The 24,854-nt window shown below is 33.5% G+C and overlaps 2 protein-coding genes and 1 long non-coding RNA gene across 3 annotated transcripts; 1 reads left to right on the top strand and 2 right to left on the bottom strand.

Moving 5' to 3' along the window:
* Positions 1–9,150: 9,150 nt before the first annotated feature.
* Positions 9,151–9,563, bottom strand: LOC124437798. Its single transcript, XR_006945849.1, has 2 exons — positions 9,417–9,563; positions 9,151–9,308 (listed from the first exon to the last, which is right to left on the bottom strand). It is a non-coding gene; the product is annotated as an uncharacterized LOC124437798 (long non-coding RNA).
* Positions 9,564–9,584: 21 nt separating this feature from the next.
* Positions 9,585–11,456, bottom strand: LOC124437860. The gene is made up of 6 exons (XM_046987792.1): positions 11,346–11,456; positions 11,018–11,140; positions 10,605–10,709; positions 10,317–10,508; positions 10,028–10,242; positions 9,585–9,588 (listed from the first exon to the last, which is right to left on the bottom strand). The coding sequence occupies exons 1-6, from the start codon at positions 11,454–11,456 to the stop codon at positions 9,585–9,587; spliced, it is 750 nt and encodes a 249-aa protein (XP_046843748.1).
* Positions 11,457–11,506: 50 nt separating this feature from the next.
* Positions 11,507–12,216, top strand: LOC124437792. The gene is made up of 3 exons (XM_046987727.1): positions 11,507–11,663; positions 11,785–11,960; positions 12,071–12,216. Exons 1-3 carry the CDS (start codon positions 11,626–11,628, stop codon positions 12,166–12,168), a joined length of 312 nt encoding a protein of 103 aa, XP_046843683.1. The 5' UTR covers positions 11,507–11,625; the 3' UTR covers positions 12,169–12,216.
* The last annotated feature ends 12,638 nt before the right edge of the window (positions 12,217–24,854 follow it).

Here is a 24,854-nt window from a genome sequence, read left to right as displayed (position 1 = left end):
CATAAAAATATCAAGCTGTATGAGCTCCCAAACTTAGAATCAAAGAATTTCAAAACGTCTTGCAACGATATTGCTGGTCTGAACAACTAAGTACATTTCTTATATTTTGTAAATCACAGCTTTCAAACCATGAAAAAGAACTTGTTAAAAAATTTACAAGAGATTGTGAAATGCCTTTCGTTTTTATCGGTAAAAACGTTGATGTGAAGTCTTTGAAAGATAAAAATTTCCTAATATGTCCAACTGACTTTGTTAAAGATGGCTCTGATATCTACAAAATAAATGAGAAAACTATAGAGGATGATGGCTTTCAAGATCTGAGTAAAGATATCCTGGCGAAGTTGAGAGAATATCGAAAGCAGTACTTTGACGTTGAAATTCACAAAAAGAAAAAATTTAGCCTACAAGATTGACTACTAGCCGAGATTAGATACATTGTTGACAAATGTGGTGTGAATGGTATTGATAAATTGTGTCGAGACTGGATTGAGTCATGGGAAAACCCAGAAATAAACTTTGCAATAACAGGAGATTCTGGAAGAGGAAAATCATCTTTCATCAACGCTATGAGAGGGTAAGTTATTATTTTCTGGAGTGAACGCAAGGTTTTCATACCTTGTAAACATTAGTAGCATAAAGCTGCACCAGATTTAAAACAATTATAGGCCAATATATATCAACAGCACTGGTTACATATTGTGACTTTGGTTCATTAAGGTGAAATTGCATTTCTGGCTTTTGTTTGAAATTGCATGTTTGACATCCATTAAATTAGTTAATTATTTAACTTTGTTGCTTTTGTACATTTACGAAGTGAGACCGTTTATAACAACTTACCTACAAAAAGGCATTATTTCGAATATTTTATTTTAAAGTTATACATCACTTATAATTTCTTAAAAGCACGATGTATATCAGACATTTTAAATGAACGACGAGTTTTTTAATCGTAAACATGTTTCGGCATGCTTATGCCATCTTCAGTACATAGAATGAAGGTGATTATGCTATTTACATGATATATATATGTATGTGTATGTGACTATCGTTAAGTGTATTAAATTACAGAATTAATGTTAGATATTTTATTACAGGTTAAATATTGTATTAATGTGGTATATTTGTTGTAGCGAGAGACTTGCCGAGCGGAAATCGAATACGTGTGATAAAATTAATGCCCAACATAAAGTTCTGATTAGAGCCATAGAAATAGACCAAAGAAAAAACAAATTGTAAAATTTAAATTTATTGTGACGTTTCGTCTTTACTCAAGACATCTTCAGACAAAATAATAGATAGGACGTTAAGACAAGATATTATATTTACAAAAAGGTGTTAAATTACTACTAAAGGAAGCGGTGTCGAATGGATACATGATAAGGAAGTTTGGAAGTGAGATGAAGAGAAATTAAAAGAGGTTAAGTGGAATGGAGTTTCCTTGCACATTAAGTGAAGGCTTGTGTTTATTGATTAGAAGGCTTTCATGAATGGAGAGTTCATAAGTATCGTTGGAAGAGGAAATTATTTTAAAGTCGTCTAAGTTGGGGGTGTGTCCAGTTTCGTTAATGTGAGTAAGAATGCTTGATGATGGTATATTTGTTTGTTGAGGTCTGGTTTGAGCTTTTTAATGTAGAGCGCTTCTTTCAGTTTAAGAGAAAAATGAGAGTTGGCGGTGTCTAAGATGCGAAACATGAATGGTTGTATTTTGGGCCCTGTTCACACGATACCGGATTCGTCTTGTACCGGATTCGCTGAGCAATCCGATACGAAAAATGCACTCTGTTCACACGATGCCGGATTCATAAGACGATACATAAGTTTTTATATCGCCCCAGTACTTGTGCGTGCAAGCGATAACGACGATGGTTGCTAATTCAAATATTTTGTGAGAAATGAGAAATTTTTTTGACAGATAACTAAGTAGAGTTTTTCTTGGGCGTATTAAGGTTTTTTACGAATGGGCGCAAGGACTGGAAGAGTGTAAAGTCCAAATACGACCAAATATATGTTGCCATTACAATAATACTAGAAAGAAGCTTTTCACACTGCGATAATACATTGTTAAAAGCTTAAACATGCCATGTTGAAGATATATTATATTTGCTGGCGGATTATTCATTTAAAACATAGTTTGTATCGCTATGTTTGCTTTCATTTTTGAAAAATCGCACGGACTTCTTAGTTGCCAAAGTGCAACGTATCGGATTCGAGCGTTCACACGACAACGGAACGTATCGGATTGGTTTTTATACCCCTTCCACAGCGGAGTCAAATCGCTCCGGAAAAAACGATACAAAGCGTATCGGATAGCAGCGGAGCCGTGTGAACGCAAGGCCTATCCGGTACGAAAAGTAATCCGGTATCAAACGAATCCGGTATCGTGTGAACAGGGCCTTGATTTGCAATGTGGTGAAGTGTGAAGGTGTTTATAAATATGTGAGTTTTTGTCGGAATGTGTGTGTTCTTTGATGCGTGTGGAGAGATGGCGAGTTGTCTCACCAACGTAACGGGAAATACATCCCGCACATGAAAATTCATAAACCACGCAAGATTTGAGTAGAGATGGAATAGTGTTTTTAAAACTAAAAAGATTTTTTATTTTCTAAGATGAGAAGACCAATTTGATTTTTAAATCAACACAGAAGCGTTTTGTTAACTTCCGTAGTTTTGTTGAATGGTGTGTGAGTATGAGCCAATGTAAGGAAGTTTGAAATAGTATATGTTTGGTTTGTTTTGGTTAGGTTCATCTGATGCTTGTGTGTCTGATTGTATTTTGTCGTTGAATGATTGGATGACTTTGTCTATGAAATGGACAGGAAAAGAATTGCGTTTTAAAGTTTCAATTAGTGTGTTTATGTCTTTTTCGCAGCCATTTATTGTATTGTTGATTCTGTGGATGCGTTCAAGGAGAGTTTTTATAAGTCCTGTTTTATAAGTACGTGGTGTAAAACTAAAAAAATTCATTAAGAGTCCGGTGTAAGTTTTCTTGTGAAAGACGGAAGTTATGCATAGTGGTAAAGGGATTTTTCTATGCATTTGTCTTATTACCATTATGTTGCTATTCAAGTTTGTAAAACTAACGGGGTGTTTACATGAGTCCGGAATGACTTCCAATCCGGAATGACTTCCGATCCGGAATGAACTCATTCCATTTTAAAAGAAATCCTATTGCATCCTTAAATGAATCTGGAATGAGTTACAACTCGATCCGTATCGAGCTCATTCCTATTTTTATTCCGGATCGAAATTTAGATTTAGCCTTCTGTGAACGCGAATTGAGTTTCATTCTGGAATGAGATTGTGATTAACGACGAAGCACGCATACGCCATGCGTAGTGTCTTCTGGGAAATTGAAGATCGTAAGGAAATAAGGCGGCTAAATGGGCTAAAATGAGTGCAAAGAAGAACAACAATAGTTTCATGCAAGTGTTAAGCTGTATTAACGCAGGAACAACAGAAAAAAATGGTTGCTATAATGTTTATGAATGTTTTATGCAGTGCGGTGTTTGAAATTAAATGAAGATCATATCTTCATTTAATTTCAAACACCGCACTGCATACATTCCTTTCACGAGAAAACATGAGCTTAACAATATTGACCTGCCCACCACTGTGTGACTTCATAGCTCAGTTGGTAAGAGCACTGCACCGGCACCGCAGAGGTCATGGGTTCGAATCCTGTTGAGTCACCTGATTTTTTCAGGTCCTGAGACGATTGCTTAAATAGACCTTTTCAAGGTTATCGCAGCCATATTGCAGGGGGTGCAAAAACATTGGGCCGAGCACGCGGTCACGCATGGCGTCCATATAAATTACTAATAAATGCTCAAAAATTACCCTTATACATATTGGCCATTTCTTTCAAAAATATTTCCCAAACTCGTCCATTTTAATAGTCGAATTATTATTTGCGATTTTTTATACACGTGAGTCCAATTTTGTGGTAATCAAAAAGCGGAAAGTTAAAGAAAACATTTGTTTTCTTTGAAGAACTTGACCGTCGTTTAAGCGATGTTCTTGAGTTCGCAACACACGCACATGTCTACAGCAAAGTCAGCAGGTATCACGAGGAACTATTCTACGGCAAACTCTTCTTAGTATTTCCAATTATTTGTAAAGTGACATTGCTATTTTTATTATTATGTATGGCGACTAAACAGCCAGAAGAAGAAACAGCCAAGTATTCAAATACACACTTAAAACTGTTAGTCGATGGCAGGCCGGTGTGAAACCTTACATCATACTCTCTCGTCAACTGTTCAAATTCCTAAGGGACAGGGAGTAAGGATGCCTCAGATTTTGCTGGATTTCCATCAAAACTTGAATCAGAATCCTCGGTATCATAGGCTTGATGAGGACGCTTTGATGTCGTCCATGTTTCTCTTCCTTTACGTTTAAGCGGAGTCCTCGATTGCTCGTACTCTGATAGCGTAATAAAAACCGAAGGATAATCCGTTCCGCGGTTATTTGGGGTTCTTCTTCCCAAGGGAAAATGATTTGAGCAAACGAAAGTACCTTGTGCACCAGGCTTTGGGTTAAAGTCATCGGCTCTGCTGTTTGCAATTTGTTTTCGCCAAATTTCAGCAAGTGCTTGATCTTTGGGCCACTTATGGAAAACTAAATTTTCTACGTGAGGCCTCTTAACTTGATAATCAGGATAGCGTTTATCATTATCGCAATATCCAACTGCACAACGCGCATTTTTTACCATTTCGGCTATGACTGCTCACAGCTACTCGGCTAGTTTAGGGTTTAGTTCGTTTGACTTGACTTATGAGTTCCGTACATTTGCGAACTCAAGAACATCGCTCAAACGACGGTCAAGTTGTTCAAAGAAAACAAATGTTTTCTTTAACTTTTTGCTTTTTGATTACCACAAAATTGGACTCACGTGTATAAAAAATCGCAAATAATAATTCGACTATTAAAATGGACGAGTTTGGGAAATATTTTTGAAAGAAATGGCCAATATGTATAAGGGTAATTTTTGCGCATTTATTAGTAATTTATATGGACGCCATGCGTGACCGCGTGCTCGGCCCAATGTTTTTGCACCCCCTGCAATATGGCTGCGATAACCTTGAAAAGGTCTATTGTCCAGCAAAGTGCGAAGATCATATCTTCATTTAATATAATGTTTATGTTCGCCATCTTCAACTTTCAAAATTCCTGCGAAAGGTCATTCCGTGTGTTGATTTTCCATGTAAACACGGGGATTGACATCACGTTTCGATCGGGATTGCAAGTCATTCCAGATTCATGTAAACATCCCCTAAATAGTTTTATTATTCACTACCAGGGGCGGATCTAGAGTATGTCAAATCCGTCGCGCGACTGATGTTTGAAATTCAAAAATTACCTATTCATATTAATTAAAAATTCATTAATTTCAAAAATTCTTATTTTCTTATCGCATATACTTCGTGATAAAAATCCCGCATTATTTATTATTGAAAACTAATGACTAATCTAATGAATATCTCCTTGGTAACCAGATCAGTTGAATACTGGAATAACCGACTGATAAGCGGGGTGGCTTGACTGGTTCGACGGATAAAGGAGTCTATGAACGTCAAAAACGCTTATTTTATTGGTCAATAGCCAGATCAGTGGACAGTCTGGAATGGTCTCGACTGATAATAAGGGTGGCCGGACGTATAAGGGAGTCCAATTGCTATCTTACAATTGGTTCATTTGAATTTTTGCTTTATTGTGATTGGTTTGACGGATTTCGACTGATAGCCAACTGAACTAACATAGTCAAGCTCACTGTCTGAATTGAATGTTTGATCGCTTTATAGTAATTTTATAAGCATGATAGAAACTAAACTACAATCAGATGGAATTTATGGAAATCTTTACAAATTCATATATTGACATTAATGCTGCTGTCCAAAATGTGAATTTTTCAAGAGGGTGGAAATTTATGGATAAATTTTAAATGCTTGGCAAAGACGATCTCATGAGCGACATTTCAGTCATTGATGTTCAAAAGAAAGCCAACATTGTTTTGAGTTTTATCAGCAGAAATTTACATCCAAAATCGTAAGTAAAGGACAAGTGAAGTGTATGCATGAATGTAATATATCAAAGTCAATTATGCGAGTGTGTGATGCGATTTATGTCAATATGGCGTATGGTAAGCAGATCGATGCTTCTAAAATTGTTGTTGACGAAGACTTTTAGCTATGATTTCTTTAGTGCTTGGGGAATCGTGGCCGTTATACGGCAGCGAAATCCTACATTCCTGCAAATATATTTCAATGGACAAAAAATCGGTAGCCATAAGGCGCCATACTATTATTTACTTTATCATAAACAAATGTTTGGGGTTTTTCAGTTTATGATCATTGATCATTCAATCATTGGACAGTTATACTACATATTGTTTAAGATTTGAGAAAACTAACATTGATTACATGAGAAGCTGTTTACTATAACCTGTGATTTTGAGTCTTCTGATCCATGAAGCTTTTTATTTTGACAATTTGACTGGAATGGTATTAAACCTGAGTATTTCACATACATGGAATGTTGTCCCATGTCACATATTGTCCCCTTTTCTAACTGAACACCTCATGTAGAGATGTAAAGGTGTGTTAATCTACAGCTCATACCAGATTGTTTGCCATAAATTCCAAAGGGCTATTGATGTATGAAAAGCATTTTCTATAAAGTAAAATGTCTTTCTATGTATGCAGATAAACCATGAAATTTGGCAAAACAGCAAAGTATTTTCATGATCACTAGGTAATTTTTCTGATGATCATTATAATTTCTAAACTAAATTATTTCAGATTTACATTTAAACAAGCTTTGATCATATGAAAAGATATTTATCATAACCAGTAAGCATGACACATGAACCAATTTTAACATTCATGTAATTATATAATTAAAGACATGTTGGTTACATTCTGTTTGTATTTGCAAATACAATGCTACTAGTGATTGCTATATAGCACACCTTGCATATACTTACAGGAGATAATAGTCTAGTGAAATGCCTAATAAACATTTATGGCATTAAGCTGTCCTTAACTGCAAATTTTCACTCTGATAATTTTTGCTTAACCTTTGGCAGAAAAAAATTTTGAGTTTTTTCTCAAAAGGTGAATTTGCTGGCACTGATGTGGAGATGGGTAAAGGGTTACAATAAACTTGCATGGTTTGAAGTCTGAGCTTTTCTATATCTATGAACTGTCACTTGTAGTACCAAATTTCTAACTTAACTCATTACATAGAGGTTTGAATGGGGGTCTCTAGGGGGGTCTATGCCTGACAACTTGGTAGAAATTTTTAAAGACTATATCTGTTTTTGAATAGCATTATTGTAAAATAAATTTTACGTTCCTAGACATGCTAATGAGCCATATATTTGGTATGATAATGAGCCTAAATATTCAAGTATTGTTCACTTCATTTTTTTTTTTTTTTTGAAAAAAACGTAAGCAAAATGTGTTGTTTTTACGCAAAAACGATGCCCACAAATACATTTTGTATTGCTCTAAAACGCTGAAAATGGCATTTTCAAGGCTCTGAAATTCAAAATTTCTCAGGGGAGAATGCCTCAGACCCCCCCAGGTGCGGAGCGCCTTCGACGTTTTATGACTGATGTTTGAAAAATCCTAGATCCGCCCCTATTCACTACGTGAGCATTCTCGCTGTGATTGGTCAACTACCTGCAGTTAATTCTCGATATCTGTAGGTTATGACGTCATAACCTACAGATAATACTTTCTACTAATATGGCCGCCATTAAAAGCCCGTTTTGAAAACAAATCAAACAACAGCCACAGTTGTTTGCTACAGATGTTTGCCACAGTTTCGAAAAACGATATGAAAGTTTTTTAAGTTAAAAGATAAGGCAAACACTAAAAAAGCGGCGAAGTTGGCTTTGAACACATTTACAACATATTTAAACGAGACGAACTTGAATAAACCGTCTTACAAAAACAAATTATCGAATGTTTGAAAAATGTTTTATATTGATAAGTTTTGATAATACTTCAGGGAATAATAAAACAATTATTGAATCCGTGTTTCGCTTTATATTAAGAATTATTCGGACCTTGGTCAATGTTATACGCATAGCTTCGCTTCGGCAGATAACAACGACATCGGTCTGAATAATTCTTGATATCATCCTCAACCTCATCCAATAATTGCTTAATATCTGTACCTAGTTCAAATTTTTGTCATACTTTCAAAAATACTTCAGCTCAAGTACAAATGGTGATTGTTTTGTTCGTAATTGCTGAATCTAATCCTGAAGTTTTTGTGGAACTGATATCGATGGAAGTCATTCGATATCATCGCGTATTTGCACAGTAAAAATAGATTGGTCAAAATGACCAAAAAAAATTGGTCATTTGAATGCACCTGAGAAGAACAATTTTTATTGGTCAAAACAACCAATTCCTAAATTGGTCAAAACAACCAAATCCTAAATTGGTCAAATCAACCAATTCCTAAATTAGTCAAAACAACCAATTCCTAAATTGGTCAAATCAACCAATTCCTAAATTGGTCAAAACAACCAATTCCTAAATTGATCAAAAATACCAAAAACAAAATGGTTAAATTTACCAATTTATTTGACCAATTTTATTTGGTTGTTTTTACCATTAAATAAGCATTTTTTTCAGGTGCATATCCATGACCATTTGACCAATATAGAGGATCTTTTTAACTAAGCTAAAGAAAATCAATCACACAATTAGAAATAGCACATTTTTTGCAAACACAGAATACTTAAAACCTCTATTACATGCCATTAATTAACACTACAAAAGTTTTCTACTTCATAGAAGAAATAAAATTATCGACAAAAGTTGGCAATTGAGCCTTACAATTGCCACTCGAATTTAAAAGCAAATGTTCTAAAAGAATAAATACATTTTTGCCATGTCCATTAACGCCTTTAGGATACTCAGCATTAAAAGTATAAAAAGAACTAAGTAAAATAATAACTGCATTGACAATATTTTCTGTTTTCAACTTTGCCACAATCATCCCCTCAGCCACCAACATTATTGAATGAATGTTTCTTAACGTTCCTGTTGATAGGAGTCTAGGAGACGAACTTTTTTTGATGATCTCTTGAACTTCCCCCAAGTTTTTACCCTTCAACAGAGATAAAATTATTCATCAATTTTTTCACACATTTATGCAGAAAATATTATTTGTGACAATATCAACTCTTACATCAACAATGTCCCAAAATAGCTTTTTGTTCATATCTCGATAGGTGCGTTGGTCATCTAACACAAAAGGCAAACATGCCATTATACACCGGTTCTTGACCTCTAAAATAATCAACATAGCATAGAATGAATATATTACCATTATCACTCTCTAAAGCATTAACCCTTCAGTATAAATAGGGATTTTAACTTATTGATTTTTACACCAACCTTCCTCATCTTCAACTGGACAATCCTCCAGCTCTTCAAGGATACTGCTAACATTCTTTTGCTTTGTATTTTTAATAGCAGACAGCATTTTATATTTGTGCAAATTCCATTGTTCCTTCATGTCTTGCACAACATCACTCTTCTCCAAAATACCTCCTAACTCTGCTTTCAGCTGGAAAAAATTAAACCAAAAAACTAATTATCTTTCTCTAAGTAATTGTGATACCACTGACAGTTTTGCTACAGCATACATACTAATGGACAGCGGCAGATTAATAATTAGCAAAACACTCATATTCATAAATTCATATGCTACATATAATCTGTTGAATTAAAATTGTTTGTAGTACTAGAATCTAGTAAAGTATGCCATGCACATATGAATATTACCCTCTCATCAGGCTAACATGCCTGATACTTCAAACAAACTAAAAAATCAGAAAAAGAAATGAAACCTTACTTCAATTCCCTTGGTGTGTTTGAAAAAAGGGTAGTCATGCAGAAGCTTCCAAACCCTTGTATTGTTCACCAAAATGTCTCTACGCCGATGAGCAAAGGTATTGTTCATCAACACATTGATCTTGCTCAAGTCTTGCGAGCCAACATTAAACATTTCAACCAACTGCTTTTGTTGAATTACAATAGCTGCTTCTGTTTCACCTTCTGGAAGAGATGGGAGAGAATTGCAAGCTGATTTCTTACTTTTCCTACCAGGTTTTCCCTTTGGAATTAGGACCCCTTCTTCAAGCCGCTTTCGCTTTTGAGCTCGGGATGCTCTTCTTCGCAGATTAAGGACTCGGTCTGCTATTTTGTTTGCCCATAGTTGCTGGAAAAACAAAACAATGACAGTACTTTATGAAACTGAATTATGCAGCAATTTAATTGATTTTTTTAACCTACATGACCAGAACCAAATGATCCCTTTAAGAATGGATACTTTTGAATTAACATAAGAGCAATGTGTTTTCTTTCGTGAACAGTTGGCGATTCAGTATGTGCCAAAATTGAAGAAGTTAATTGCCTGTTTAATGCATTTTTTTCATTTTGATTTAGTTCCTGCCTTTTTAATGCCTCCTCCACTGCTGGTTCCCACTACACACAAACAGCATGGTTTAATATGATATGGCAATCTTTATTAACATATATTAAGCTTGTAGTGTGTAAAAAACTAAGTTTAATGGTACTTACTCTTGTTGGCAAACAAAACTTGGACAACCAATTGGAATTGTTCACATTAGCTGTCAAGGGACTCCTTGGAACATTGTCCTTGAGATGTCTCTCTGGTCCAATGTTCTTAAAAAATAGTAAAATTCAACCTTAACATACAACATAAAGAAGTAAAGAAATAACCCAGCAAAATTTTCAAAAATCCAACACTGTATTTATTGTGGAATTTATGTAATTCCACAATGAGTAACAAAAATGAAAAGTGGAATTACATCCATTCATGGAAAGAGAATGTTAATTTATGGATTTTATATAACAAAATAATTGAGTTCAAGAAAATTTCCTATGTAACTGAGCCAAACATGAAACATTGTATATTTATGAACTAGCATTAGAACAAATATTGTATACAATAATGGCTTCAGCCTTCATACCTCATCATTTTGATGATCAGCTGAAGTACTAAGAACAATGTCTTCATTTACATCCAAGTTGATGGTTCTTATGTGGCTTGAATAGATGTGCGAGTGCACTGTTGAAGTTGATTCCGACAAGCCCTGTTAATAGAGGATTGAATCATAAATTCTACTTATAGTGACACTTCATCAAACATAATACAACATAACTAAAGCATAGAGGAACAAAACAATATATAGTAAGCATACTAAATGCTTTTAAGCTAATTCAGGCAAAATAGGAGCAATGGTTCATCTGGATCCACACAATTACAACACAAACAAGTCAAGCTGGGTTGCTTGATACCTCGTCATGATTTTCTTGATGATCAGCTGAATTACTCGGAATGTCTGGATTCACATCCTTGTTGATGTGGTGCCTTGGAAAATTCCTTCCTTTAGCTCTCGGCAATGCCATTCCTGAGGATGAAGAAAAGTGGATGCATTTTCTGTTGCTCGTTAAAATTGTTGACATTGTTTTTTCACCAATCACAAACACTGATGAACTTGCTATCCTGGAAGGATACCTGGAGGAATTTTTGTGGAAATTCACCCAGCTTTATCCTGGGCTTTCAGTTATACCCAAGATGCATTACTTGGTTCATTACCCATCTTATATTTACAGGTATGATTTTGCTGGTTTGTATCTTAGTTTATAAATAAAAATATGGTATGTAACTCAAAATGCATGTGAAAGTTACATCATTGGTTTCCCTCTAGTTAACATGAGTCCTTGATTTTTTCAGATTTGGACCAATGATTCAGAGCTGGTGCATGCGATATGAAGCAAAGCACAGTTACTTTAAAAGATTGGCTTCATACCTTGGAAACTTCACTAATGTTGCATTTAGCCTTGCTGAACGACATCAAACCAGAAGTAGCTATCTAAGAAATCAACCCATTGCAAAAAAGCCTAAAATTGGTAGGATGTTTTTGAATAGATTGATTTTAATTCTAAAAAAAAGAGGTCAGTTTTTAGTAACCTCTCTAGTAAGATAATAAATTGATGTTTGTTTGTTTGTTTTTCTTTAGATTCTGCAAAAGAAATTGTTGCTAAGGATAGTGAACATTATTATTTGCTCAAAGAGAAGGAACCTAACTTAAGTGACATTAGTATTTTGTCAAGGTAAAGTGCACATAGTGATTATTTTTATTACAGAAGATGGTGACTATTGCAAGAAAAAATTGGTAGTACTTTATAAAATGAAACATCAGACAGTATCTTCATTGATATCTAATAGCTTTTTTCCTTTTTCATTTGTGTGCAGACCTTCAACTGTTACTCTTCATGGAACACAATACAAAGTTGGGGCTGTTTTGTTCCTTCAATATTTAAATGAGCTTCCTGAGTTTGCACATATTGAGGAAATTGTTGTACTGCTCGAAGAAAAGATTTTTTTTATAATGAAGAAAATGAGAACAATTGAGTTCTCTGAACATTTCTCTTCGTTTAGGGTGCACATGTCAGCTAATGCACAAAGTTTGATTGTAGATCCTCTTTGCTTAAAATTGTATTTACCGATGCATGTTACTCAGGCATCAGCCTGTTCAAAAAGGCATCTATATGTTGCAACAAGGTACCTTCTACCCAAATCAATGTGAACTAACAACATTATGTAATAGCTTTGAAATCATGTTGACTACTGCTGTTATAGTGTGTCTTCTCCAAAGTAACTTGGCAGCCTTGTTGAACAAGTCTGCTCAACTATAATAGTATCGTCTGAATTGTATCCAGATCCAGGTGCTTCCATTACATAATCTTTTTTTTCTAGTTTTTTCTTTTTGTGTTTTCTTCTCTTTCGCTTTTCTCTTTTCCTTTTTCTACTACTGCTTATATCATCATCCACTGTTTTAAAAATAAGCAACACAGACTGCAGTAAATTCAAGTAAACATCAATGAAAAATACAAATGTTAATTTTAGAGGAATAAATTCAATTTTTAACATACAAATGTATAGAAATCAACATACATTTTGGCTGTCCAATCTTGGGTTTCTCATGGTCGTACCATCAATCTATTACGGTGAAAAAAATTAAAATGCATTTCTCGAACAAAAATAAGGAAAATACATACAATGATGTCATGAAATAGTTGCGTACTAACCTTTTCATCCTGTTTTGTGCTTAAAGATAGACACGGATTATCACACTGATCCGCCATATTGAATATATATGCAAATTTAACTACTTAGTCTATATTGCCGTGAAACTGGTAGGAATTGGAACGGGAAGTTTTTAATATTTTGAAGACCGAGTTTAAAATAGTAATAAAGCTCCAGAAGTTCTCTAGTTTTAAAGTACTTTATCAAAGTATTAAAATGGTGGTAAGTTTGACGATCTTTTGAGGTAAATTTTATATTTTATGACAATGAAGTTTAAAGACAGTAAAGCGGTTAATTGATTTTTGGAGAATCGGAAGCTTTTAAGAGTTCAATCAACTACTAAAGTTAAAAGAAACTGCAATTCATTTTCAATTTCGATGGCCGCCGACGAGTGCAAAGATATATACAATGCTACCAATTTTTTTTTTGGTTAAAATTACCAATATTTTAATGGTCAAAAAGGTTTGACCAATTAAATATTGGTTGTGACCAAAAAAAATTGGTCATTTTGACCAATCTGTTTTTACTGTGTGGTTTGTATGATCAATTGAAAAAATCCCTGATGACATCTGAAGAAATCGATGAATTGTGCCTCAAAGAAGAAGAGCATAAGAAAAAAATACGAAGAAAAATCGATGAAAAGATTCAGAAAAAAATCTGAAGAAATCAAAGAAGAGCTTATGAAAGATAAGTCAGTAGAAGAATCACCAGCCAAAGTCGAATGTGCGTATGATTATCTTTTGAATTGCATCAAAAGTTTAGAAATAGAAGCTTTGAAGCCTTACAATGCTTCAAACAAAGAGGGAGAAAATTCACAAACATGAAAAAACTTAACAGTCAAAATTATATAAACATCACAAAATATTTCTTAATCGAAAGCACTTTATGCGTAGTAAATAAGACTACGCATAAAGTGCTTTCGATTAAGAAATATTTTGTATATTAAGAAATAAGACATATTCTGAAGTTCATGTACATAATATCACGTTTCTCGAGACTCGCGCGTGGGATTTCTCTATTTTAACTAAACATGCCACTTGGCAAACTTAAAACTGCCATCACAGCAAAAATAAGAGCCATCCCGAAAGAGTAGTGTATAAAAGTGATTCAAAACTTTGCCAGACGAGTACAGGTTTGCTTGCAACGAAATGGTGGACATTTGGAACACATCTTGGGAAAGCCATAAATTAACTAAAAATTGACAGAAATAGCCGAAACTCTTGTAAATAGTCTTCCATAAACTGAATGATGTGTGGTTGTAATTTGAAATAAATAGCTTTTAATTGAAGCCATAATTGAAATTTTCATGGGTACGAATCTTTTTGGGTCACCCTGTATAATCAATTTAGCATGCTGGAAGTAATTGTAATTTGGTCATATCAATGGTGCTGTTGTGAATACAATCACTCCTTATTAAGGTAAGAAGGGAATTTTATTTGTTTCACTTCATTCCATTGATTCCAGATCATTTGGTTTGGAAACAATTGTACTAAACAGTTCTTGGTTTTGACATGTTTTGGTGAGGAAATTGACTATCACCTAAATGAGAAATATCAAGATTCTGAAATCATTGAAGTATTTATTCAATAGCCAAATTTTTCTTAAAATCCCTATTCTCCATGTATTCATTGCCTACAAAAGTTTGAGAGTATTTTAAATTTAAGTTATACTTCCATCTGTAACACATGACTTTAGTAATTTGGAGTTTGTGTAGTAAGACATCATAGATGAGATTAAAAGAATTTATGTGAGATGTGATAAGTTTATTTACTGATTGAAATGGAGCATTCCTAACAACCAAATTTTACATTGAAGGTTAACTATGCAAAAATCTTAATACCTAGGGACTTCAAGCAGCTTGACTACATGATGTTGTAAACACTAAATTTCTTGGTACTTTGTGGATTAATGTATTTGTCTACCATGAATTGTTTTATTCATGTTTTATTTGCATGAGAGGGGTGTCAGCCTCATAACAAAAGGGAGCCATCTTAAAAAGCAAATAACTTATAAACATTGTTATAAATCATCATTAAGTATAAGCAGATAATAAAGTTCATGCATTAAATATTGACATTAATGCAATTATAAATCTACATCTAAAACACAACAATTTTGTCATAAGTAAACCACTTACTTGTGGACAAATCAGAAAATGTTTTAAATCTTTGAGCAGTTGTATTCTAAGGGTCTTTTCAGTTTTATAACTTCAATTTTTTTCATTAACAACAATGAAGTTTTTGCAATGCTTTCTTATTATTTGCTATTGAGTTAAATAAGTCCTTAAAAAGCTCCAATTTCTTATCTTTCAGTTTAAAAGTTGGAACTGTAGATCATGACGTGATGACGTTAAACAACCAATCATAATGCGCTTTCTGCTATTGTATGTTATCACGAAGAAAATGATAAATATGTTGAGAGCTTTGGAGGTTTTCTTGCGTCATTTGTGTAAGGTATGTGAAGGGTGTATTTACTGGGAGTGTGGAGAGATGTCAATTTTCATGCGAAATTTTATTGTTATAAAGAACTTTATTCAAAAACAATTCAAGCGAGATTTTTGTTTGTTGCAGCCTACTTCCAAAAAAATCTCTCCATCAAGTTATAATAGCAAGAGAAATTTACAAAACAAAAGTCAAATTCAAACTAGAGCACGCACCCTACTAAGTGATCTGTTTTGGATGTAGATACTAGAAAGTTTTATTTAAGGTAAAATTTCGGGTTTTTTGTAACTCAATATAAGTTAAATAGTTACAATTGTTCGGCCAATTGTAAATTTAAATAGTGGTTTAACTTACCTTTGACGGATGGTTGCGTGCGCGACAAGCAATGAAAAACAGAAGTTTGCTCACCTTTATATTCAATGTCAGAGACTTTTTCTCGAGAGATTTAATTTACACGTAAAGCATATGAAACCAAGGACGTAACAAGAAAGTTTACAGGGGGATGCATATTTAAGAAAAGCAGACTCGTACTGGCAATTTTATAGTCATTTTTAGTGACGTTCATCTTATGTATGCTACAAATGTCTAATATGTTTTTGAAAGCAGGTATTTAAATTTATTTATTCATTATGTTACTTAAATATAATAATGAAATATAGACAGATATGACATTCTTTTATTGGAAATTCTACTGTGTAGTTTACCATGCAGTTCTCGTCCTTTGTTTTATTTGTCGTAGAACAAAGGCACGTGTATATTACGTTCATCTCAAGCCAAGCTGCATGAGGTAAATGCAAATCTTGAGATCGACCTTTGGAACATCTTGTGTCGTAGATATTAGCATCTTTATGTTAATTTCAATACAGCAAATCGAAGTTCAACTCATTTTTGTTATATCGTTACAAAACGGCAAGTTCTAATAACTGTTGTCGTCATAAGTACATTTATAATTTTTCTTAGTCGATGACTTTATTTAAAGCTCTGAACAAAATGCGTTCGTTTTTCTATGTTGAATCATATTCCTGAAACTATTTTTCATATAATGTAAAGAGTATAGGAACCCTGCAGTTTGCTGTAAGCTTTGCGACAACAATAACATTTACGGTGATCCAAATTTCTTCGCAATTTTACCATTAAATTTTCCGTTTTTTATTGGTTTATTATGGGTTCATCCTGGTCAAAACTAGTCTTAAAAAAAGAAGAACAACAACTTTTAGAAAAAGCCAGACAATATGTGAAGACAAAAGGACTTGATGGTATACGTAGTTTCCACAATGAACTAGAAGCTACATGGGAGAGGTTTGAGTTATATTTTGCCATAATTGGATCAAGCAATTCAGGAAAGTCGTTATTCATCAACAACATAATAGGGTAATTCATTATTTAATCTTGCAATTAACGATAACTTGAGAAGGATACTAAGGCTTGGCTGATTTGTTTTTGCAAAACTTTGAACAAATTTGAAGCATACGAAGAAGTGTCATCACTAAATGACGTATCACCTTTGAGAAAAAGGAATCCTCATCCTAAATACCAATATGTCAAACTCTGTGATCTACCAGGCATCGGAACACCTGAAAATCCCAATGTTGTAACATATTGCAGGAACATCGGTGATCTCAAGAAGTACGACGCGTTTCTAATTTGTAGCAAATCCAGTTTCACAAACCATGAGATAGAACTGGTTGAAAAAGTTTCAAAAGAGCTCCAAAGGCCTTTCGTCTGTATTCATACGCATGGGCATGTCGATGTAACGAATGACGAAGACTGCTTTGACAAGCTGAAAGGTTTGGTAAAAGATACAAGCGATATCTACGTAATTGACAACAATGATACAGAAAAATATGACTTTGGCAGTCTACGCGACGATGTCATTTTGAAGTTGCTTAAACGTCGTAAAGAGTATTTTTTGAATTGTTTGAACGGTGTCATTTACGGTAACAAGGATTTAAGCGAACAAGAAAAACGTCTAGAAGAAGCAAAGTATCACGTTGGTAAACATGGTTTGACTGATGTTGATGATTTTATTCAAGATCAAATTGAATCATGGAGAAACATGGATGTACACATTGCCATAACAGGAGTTCTTGCAACAGGGAAATCATTTTTCATCAACGCTTTGGGAGGGTAACTACCTCCTTTTTTTAATTACAATAATACTTTGCAAATCTTTTATAAAGGTAATTTCCCTTTTGAAGCTCACAAATTAAGAAAATTGTTATGTCTTCTTTGTGCCTTACTGTTACATGTTTTGATTTTTTCTTTGTCACACTTTGTTCATCAACGTATGATAACATAATATACATTTAACATAATATATTTTTTTAGACTCAAAAATTGCCAAAATGGTGCAGCCCCAGTTGACCTCTGTGAAACCACAACAGTGCCCACTGAATATATTCATCCTGAAAAGAAGAACATCAAGCTCTGGGATCTACCTGGCATTGGAACATCTAAATATCTTAATATTAATGAATATTGCAAGATTGAGGGTGGTCTGAAGAAATACGACGCTTTTCTTATTTTTTCCAAATCCCGGTTCACTCAACTTGACAAAAAACTGGCTGAAAAAGTTTCAAAAGGCCTCAAACAGCCTTTATTTTTCGTTCGAACGAACGTTCATCACGAAATAGAGAATGCTCAGGATGACGAAGGACCAAAGTTTGACGAACCATCTGTCATGAAGTGTATGAGGGAAAATTATATGAAAAACCTGGAAGGTTTAATTCATAGTGAAAAAGATATCTACATGATTGACAACAAGTTTCCAGAAAAATATGATTTCAATCGTTTGCTTAAAGATATCATTTCAAGGTTGCTAGATCGTCGAAATGAACGCTTTCTAAAGTCTTTGAACGATGTTATTTACAAAAATTAAGTCAATGAACGAAGATGATCATTCTTATTAGTTAATTTCGACATCACACCAACCTTAATATTTCTGAAATCAAATAGGATGAGCGAAAACTGTATGATTGTTTTTTTAATAGTTTTTTAATATAACCATGTATGCATGAAGGAAAGGCAAGACTTGTGTTACAAGGATGAAAGTTTTGCTTCAGAACAGAAGCTGTATATACTCAAACCTTGCCAATTAGTAGTATACAGCACTATATTTATATGAACAAACAATTTTATTTTGTGATTTTGGTTTCTAACTATCCGACCTTAAATATGTATGTTAACTTTTTATTTTTATTTTCGTCTATTCTTTTACACATATGCTTATAGTCTGCTTTACATAAAGGTTAGTTTATTCAATGTTTTTGCACACGATGAAATATTGGAGACTATAGAATGGAGGTCAATTATTTGTTTATAAATTGTATGCAATAGTGAACTAGGATTTGATATGAAGTTCGAACTATTTTTAAGACTATGCACATAATGCACTACGGGAAAATTTATTTGTTTGCTAAAGTAAAGACACACAACAAGTATTGGTTGAAAATTCCTCGATATGACCAGTTTTCAAACATTCTTAAGTGTTCTTCACAAAGCCATTAAGCCATAAATTCCAACTTATTATAAACAAACATAAAAAGCCCTTCCCACTCGTAGTATGGCAAGTCTTCGACGTTCACTATTTAGAGATCAATTGGATCTGATGGCGGACAATACTCCATGAATTTGGCGGGCAAAGCAGTTTTTTGATCGATTTATCGACAAACCGTATGTTTCATATTGCTGTTGGTAGTTCTCTTATTGGTCAAATGTTGGTAATTTATTTTCCACCATTACAAGCTGTTTTTTAGAGAAAAGCTCTTATAGCTTGTAGTGCTTCTCCTCTTTGTTACTGGAGGAATTAAGATAATTTATCTGTTAAATTAAGAAAAAACTGTTGGATCAAAAATTATATCCAGTTTAGTTCAAATTAGAAAAAAAATTTGTTGTGTTTTTGTTTGTTAAAGAGGGTTAGTAAACATTCTTTCAAATTACAATAAAATAGATGAATATTTTTGAGCAAATTTTGCAAAAAAAATTATTAATATCATCAACGTGTGACAAATGTTTGACACCATATTTTGTAGTCTTAAAGCTTATGAAAAGGGCGCAGCACCAACTAATGAAACCAAAATCCTAACAGAACCCACTGAGTATATTCATCCAAAAAATGAAAACATCAAGCTCAGGGATCTTCCTGGTATTGGATTAACTAAATATTCAAATCTTCAAAAATACTTCGAAAAAATGGACTTGAAAAGTTATGACGCATTTCTTATTTTTTCAAAAACACGATTCACTCATTATGACAAAGAGTTGGCTGAGAAAGTTTCAAAAGAGCTCAACAAACCTTTCTTTTTCATTCGCACTAACATTGATCAAGTTCTCAACAACGCTGAAGACGATAAAGGACCACAGTTTAATGAAGTTTTTGTCTTGGAAAACATAAGAAAGATAGTTTGAAAAACTTGAGAGATTATATCCAAGACTAAAAAGATGTCTTTCTAATTGAAAGCAAGGTTCCAATTGTCCTTGCTCTAGTTGACATGGCACGTTAACATTTTTAAGACTTTCTGTTAAACAAACTCGGTTTCTTTTAACTCAATGTTCATTTGAAGCTCTATGACTTCTTTTGAACTTATTAATGACACCTTCTTTCTTTCAGTCTCAAGAAGCAGAATGCACAATAAATGAAAAAAGAAATGTTTTTTTATTGAGACCTTTGGACTATGTTCTAATATTAATGATTTAATATAAGCCCACGAAGCTTTATAAAAAAAGCAAATAATTGGAATGGAGGGCTAAGGGAATACATTTAAAAAATATATCATTTCATCCTTGTACTTTTTTAGAATGAAGCCCTTTCATTTATTTTTATTGCATCATAGTCCAGGAACTATTTATCATATAATGAAAGGAAAAGAAACCCTGCATCTTGCTGTAAGCTTTGCAACAACTATAACGTTTAACTTGGACTAAATTGTTCGCATTTTAACGTGAGAATTCTTGAAGTTTCAATTTTTTAGCATATTTTGGGTTCATCTTTATCGAAATCGGTTGAAATAGAATCTGACGAAGAGAAGATTTTAAAGAAGGCCAGACAATTTAAGGAACAAAATGGACTTGATGGTAGAACTCACTTGAACAATGAACAAGTTTGAAACGATTGAAATATGATTTCAATAGTTTGCGTGAGGATGTCGTCTCAAAGTTGCTAGAACGTCGAAGTGATAATTTTCTACTGTCTTTGGCTGGTGTAATTTACCAAGGGAAGTATAGGGATGATAGCTATAGTAGTTCAGGAATTGGTGATATTTATCGTCGTCAAATAAATTTGATGAAAGAGATAAAGATAGTTACTGCCATAACGGGAAATTCGGGAACTGGAAAATCATCTTTTATCAATGCTGTGAGAGAGTAACTATCTTTAAGTGTATTGAAAGGAGTATAACATAGCCAGTCATAAAACGTTTGACAGCCTTTTCTTTAAAATAACAATGCATTTGGGAATATTTTTGTTTTAAATTATGATCTTGTATGTACAGAAAAAGAACATAGCTCAGTGCGCAATGACGACCTTTAATAATGAATTATCATTTGTAGACTCAAAGCTTACGAACAGGGAGCTGCAGCAGTTGATGTTAATGAACAAACCAATGTTCCCACTGAATATGTTCATCGAAAAAATGAAAACATAATTTTCTGGGAACTTCCTGATATTGGAACGCCTGCATACCCGAATTATAAAGAGTACTGTAAGAAAGTTGGTGGTCTAGAGAAGTACGATGCCTTTCTTATTTTATTTAAAACACGATTCATTCATTATGACAAAGAGTTGGCTGAGAAAGTTTCAAAAGAGCTCAACAAACCTTTCTTTTTTGTTCGCACCAATGTTGACACCGACCTCAAGAATGCGAAGGATGACAACGGACCAAATTTTAATGAAGCATCTGTCATGAGGCGTATGAGGGAAAATTGTATGAAAAACCTGGAAGGTTTGATTCACGATGAGAAAGATATCTTCTTGATTGATAATAAGATTAAAGAGAAATATGATTTTGATTGTTTGATTCAATCTATCTCTTCAAAGTTGCCCGAACGTAAAAGAGCAAGCCTCATTCTTTCTTTGACCAATGTGACACGTGACTGCATAAAAAGAAAGGCCAAGTTATTGAAAGGTTTGTTATCTATAAGAAATAATGTACATTAAAGTAGCCAGTCATACATGATTTTATTAACTTATATTTAAAAGGAAACGACACTGGTCGTCTAAAAACTTTTTTTAATGAGAAGATTCTAAGTAGAGTTTTGTTATTCCACCTGCATGATAACTAATTTTCATTGAATATTTTTTATAAATTTTAGTTGGAGCAGCCATGGCAGCTATTGCATCAGGTTTTGAAAACACTGGTCTTGTTCCTATATTCGGACCTAAATCGTTCAACTTTGCTTTGGTTAGAGAAGAAATAACTCTTTATCATTCAGAATTTGACCTTTTTAACATAGAACGTATTAACGTAATGAATCAAAGGAATTAAGCAAAGAATCATCTGCTGTCATATTAAAATACACTGTTGATCTGGAGAAATTTCTTTTAGATAATGCTGCGAATCAGGGGGCGGTATTTTCATCATTCACGTCGTTCATTATGGTTTTTACTTTTCTTCAAAGGGCATTGACGATCTGGAAAAAGTTGCTCTTGACATTTGGGATGCAGCAATTGAGAACAGCCGTAATTAACCATAACCTATAGTGCTTGTTTGCTCAAAACTGTTTATTTATCCTAAAGGAACAACACTATACTTATACTAAAATATGCTTCGGTGATTTTTCTAAAAACGTCAAATCAGTTCAGTTGGTGTAACATTTACAACACCCGTTAAATGTAGGTAGGCGTTGCTTATAGATGTGGATAGCTAGCACATGTTTAAACTTCCCCATGTATATATCTATATTTCGTTTAAACTAATCTTTCTCTTCTATAGTCATTCTATTTCTTAGTAATTTTTGTAATCGCTTTTGAACAAAAACACGCCCCTCGCGTAAATCAACCCCAGTTGACGATGCCAACGTGTCAAAATAAAGATTTTCATTCATTCATTCATATGTTTCCAAATGTAATTGGCTAGTTGCATTATGTTAGTTATGTTTATTGGTGTAACATGATCGCAAAAGAGAATGCTTCATTCTTTCTTTGACCAACTTGACACGTGACTGTATGAAAAGAAAGGCCAAGTCGATCAAAAGTTTGTTATTTATTAACAAAATCTATATTGACGCAGATATTCTATTTTCTTTTATCCTTGGATATCTCTTCCTCCCTATATGTGATTTGAGTTTTTGAATCTTACTAGATCTTTACAGTTTTACAAGATCTAGAACGAGATCTTTCCAAGAATTTTCTTACTTCGACCTGCATGATCACTCATTTTATTATACACAATGTTTCTTACAACTTTTTTAGTTCAAGCAGCTGCTACTACTTCAGCTTGTGTTAATGCTATCTTTACACTGGTTGATCCCAATTTTAAGTTTAATGTAGTTGTGAAGAAAATAGAGGAATACCGTCAGATATTTGACCTTCCAGACGAAGCATCCAAAGAACTTAAGTCAAACGAAGAATGGCTTGCTGTTTTTTCAAAATACACTAACGAAATATTCAAGAAGGCAATGCCTGTAATTGATGTTAAAACAAGGATATTGGATTGTAAAGATTCATTACACATGTTGGACCGGAACCCCTCTTTGTGCATTGATTTAGTATGGTTTATGACTTTTTTTCAACGTGCGTCAACGATCTAGAAAAATTAGCTCTTGACATTTGGGATGAAAGAGCAAAAAGCAGCGATAATTGACGTGCATGTACGTGAAACAAATTTCAAGAAAAGCTTTGAAACAAAGCTTTAGCTTTACCTGATTTTACTAAAACAAATGTCAATTATGAACAGTTTTGGTGTCAAAAGATAATCTTGTTTGATCATATTTAAAACTATAGTGTTGATACTCTATAGTGTTGCGTACATGTTGGTAGCTTGCAGATATCAAAACGATTCACGATTAGTTATTAGTTTCTAATTCACATTACGTGCTCTTATTTGTGTTCATTACTTTACGAGTGTACACTTTTTTACATATCCGTCTTTATGCCAGTATATGGAATTTTTTCGCCAGTCACTAAAATTTGTGTACATTTTTATTCTCTGTTAATCAGATTGCTCATATTTAAGTTGTTGTCTTGCAAACGTAGGGACCAAATATAACGAAGAACATCTCTATTGAACTACACTGTTCATCGAAACCGACTATTAAAATATGAATTGAACCTAAAAACACGATTAATACTAATTATAACAACTTGATCTTGATAAAATAGACGAAAATATTTTAAAATGCGGGTTTGCTTCCTTTATTTCCAAAATTATCTATTCCATGACTCAATCATATCTTCATAAACCTTATCAGGCTCGTCCTTATACTGTGAAAACGAGTTAAGTTAAAATGCATTTATTTTGCAGTCGACGTTGCAACTTGCCTAAAACGTCTTTATGCAGACGGTGTTATTTTTCTTAAACTTCATGTCAAAAATTTATTTTCTTATATAGCAGTTTAAGCATTTTGACAAATTAAAAGTATTTTAACACGAGTTTTGCATGTTTGATCAATCTATGGCAAAGTTAAACTTTGTAATATTTAAACTCTTCTTTTACCTCCGTAGCTATTTTATTGATTGGTAAATTTCGTTCGAATAATTGACTCATGGAAATTAACTTCAGTTGATGAGGCCAGCGTGTCAAAATAAAATTTTTTATTCATTCATTCATTCAAGGCTTTATCAGGTGTTAAAGGTCAAATGAGTCCGATTTTCAGTCTATTTCAATTTCACTCTTTTTTGAAATCATTTTATTTGAGGACCAAATGTTTTGGCAATGGTGAGATAACGAAGAACCAAAAAACGCTTATAACGACTGTTACAGAGGATATCTTTGCAAAATTTAAACAAATTTTCAACCTTGTAAACAGTCGGAAGCGTGGTGTTTCGTGACTTTCGTTGAAAGCATAGTATGACAAGGATCTCATTTGTAACTTTATGATAAAAATATCTAAAATACAAGAATGATTTCTTTTCATCGCTAGAATATTAAAATAAAAAGTATCGAGTAAAGTTTTACATTTCTCTACTAATAAATATTTGGACAAAAGTTCAAATAATTGACACACTGATTTGAATAATAATACCTTGTCCAAAGGTCACTTTTGACGTCTTGCATGATCAGGTAACTTTTATCTTACGACAAATGTTTTAAATACGTGCATGATTTACAGAAAGAT

This window comes from Xenia sp. Carnegie-2017, unplaced genomic scaffold, assembly GCF_021976095.1.
Source record: "Xenia sp. Carnegie-2017 unplaced genomic scaffold, XeniaSp_v1 HiC_scaffold_17, whole genome shotgun sequence".
In the NCBI taxonomy this organism is placed as follows: domain Eukaryota; kingdom Metazoa; phylum Cnidaria; class Anthozoa; order Malacalcyonacea; family Xeniidae; genus Xenia; species Xenia sp. Carnegie-2017.
The sequence above is the reverse complement of the archived record's forward strand: the minus strand, read 5'-3'. Positions and strand labels throughout refer to the sequence as shown.

What these genes read in the sequence shown, in the direction of transcription:
- LOC124437860 (XM_046987792.1), bottom strand. Translation starts at nt 11,456, where the DNA reads ATGGCATTGCCGAGAGCTAAAGGAAGGAATTTTCCAAGGCACCACATC. An exon ending in ATCAAGAAAATCATGACGAG is followed by an intron (nt 11,141 to 11,345) that starts GTATCAAGCAAC and finishes CTCTATTAACAG; the next exon opens with GGCTTGTCGGAATCAACTTC. An exon ending in AGTTTTGTTTGCCAACAAGA is followed by an intron (nt 10,509 to 10,604) that starts GTAAGTACCATT and finishes GTTTGTGTGTAG; the next exon opens with TGGGAACCAGCAGTGGAGGA.
- LOC124437792 (XM_046987727.1), top strand. Translation starts at nt 11,626, where the DNA reads ATGCATTACTTGGTTCATTACCCATCTTATATTTACAG. An exon ending in TACCCATCTTATATTTACAG is followed by an intron (nt 11,664 to 11,784) that starts GTATGATTTTGC and finishes TGATTTTTTCAG; the next exon opens with ATTTGGACCAATGATTCAGA. An exon ending in TGCAAAAAAGCCTAAAATTG is followed by an intron (nt 11,961 to 12,070) that starts GTAGGATGTTTT and finishes GTTTTTCTTTAG; the next exon opens with ATTCTGCAAAAGAAATTGTT.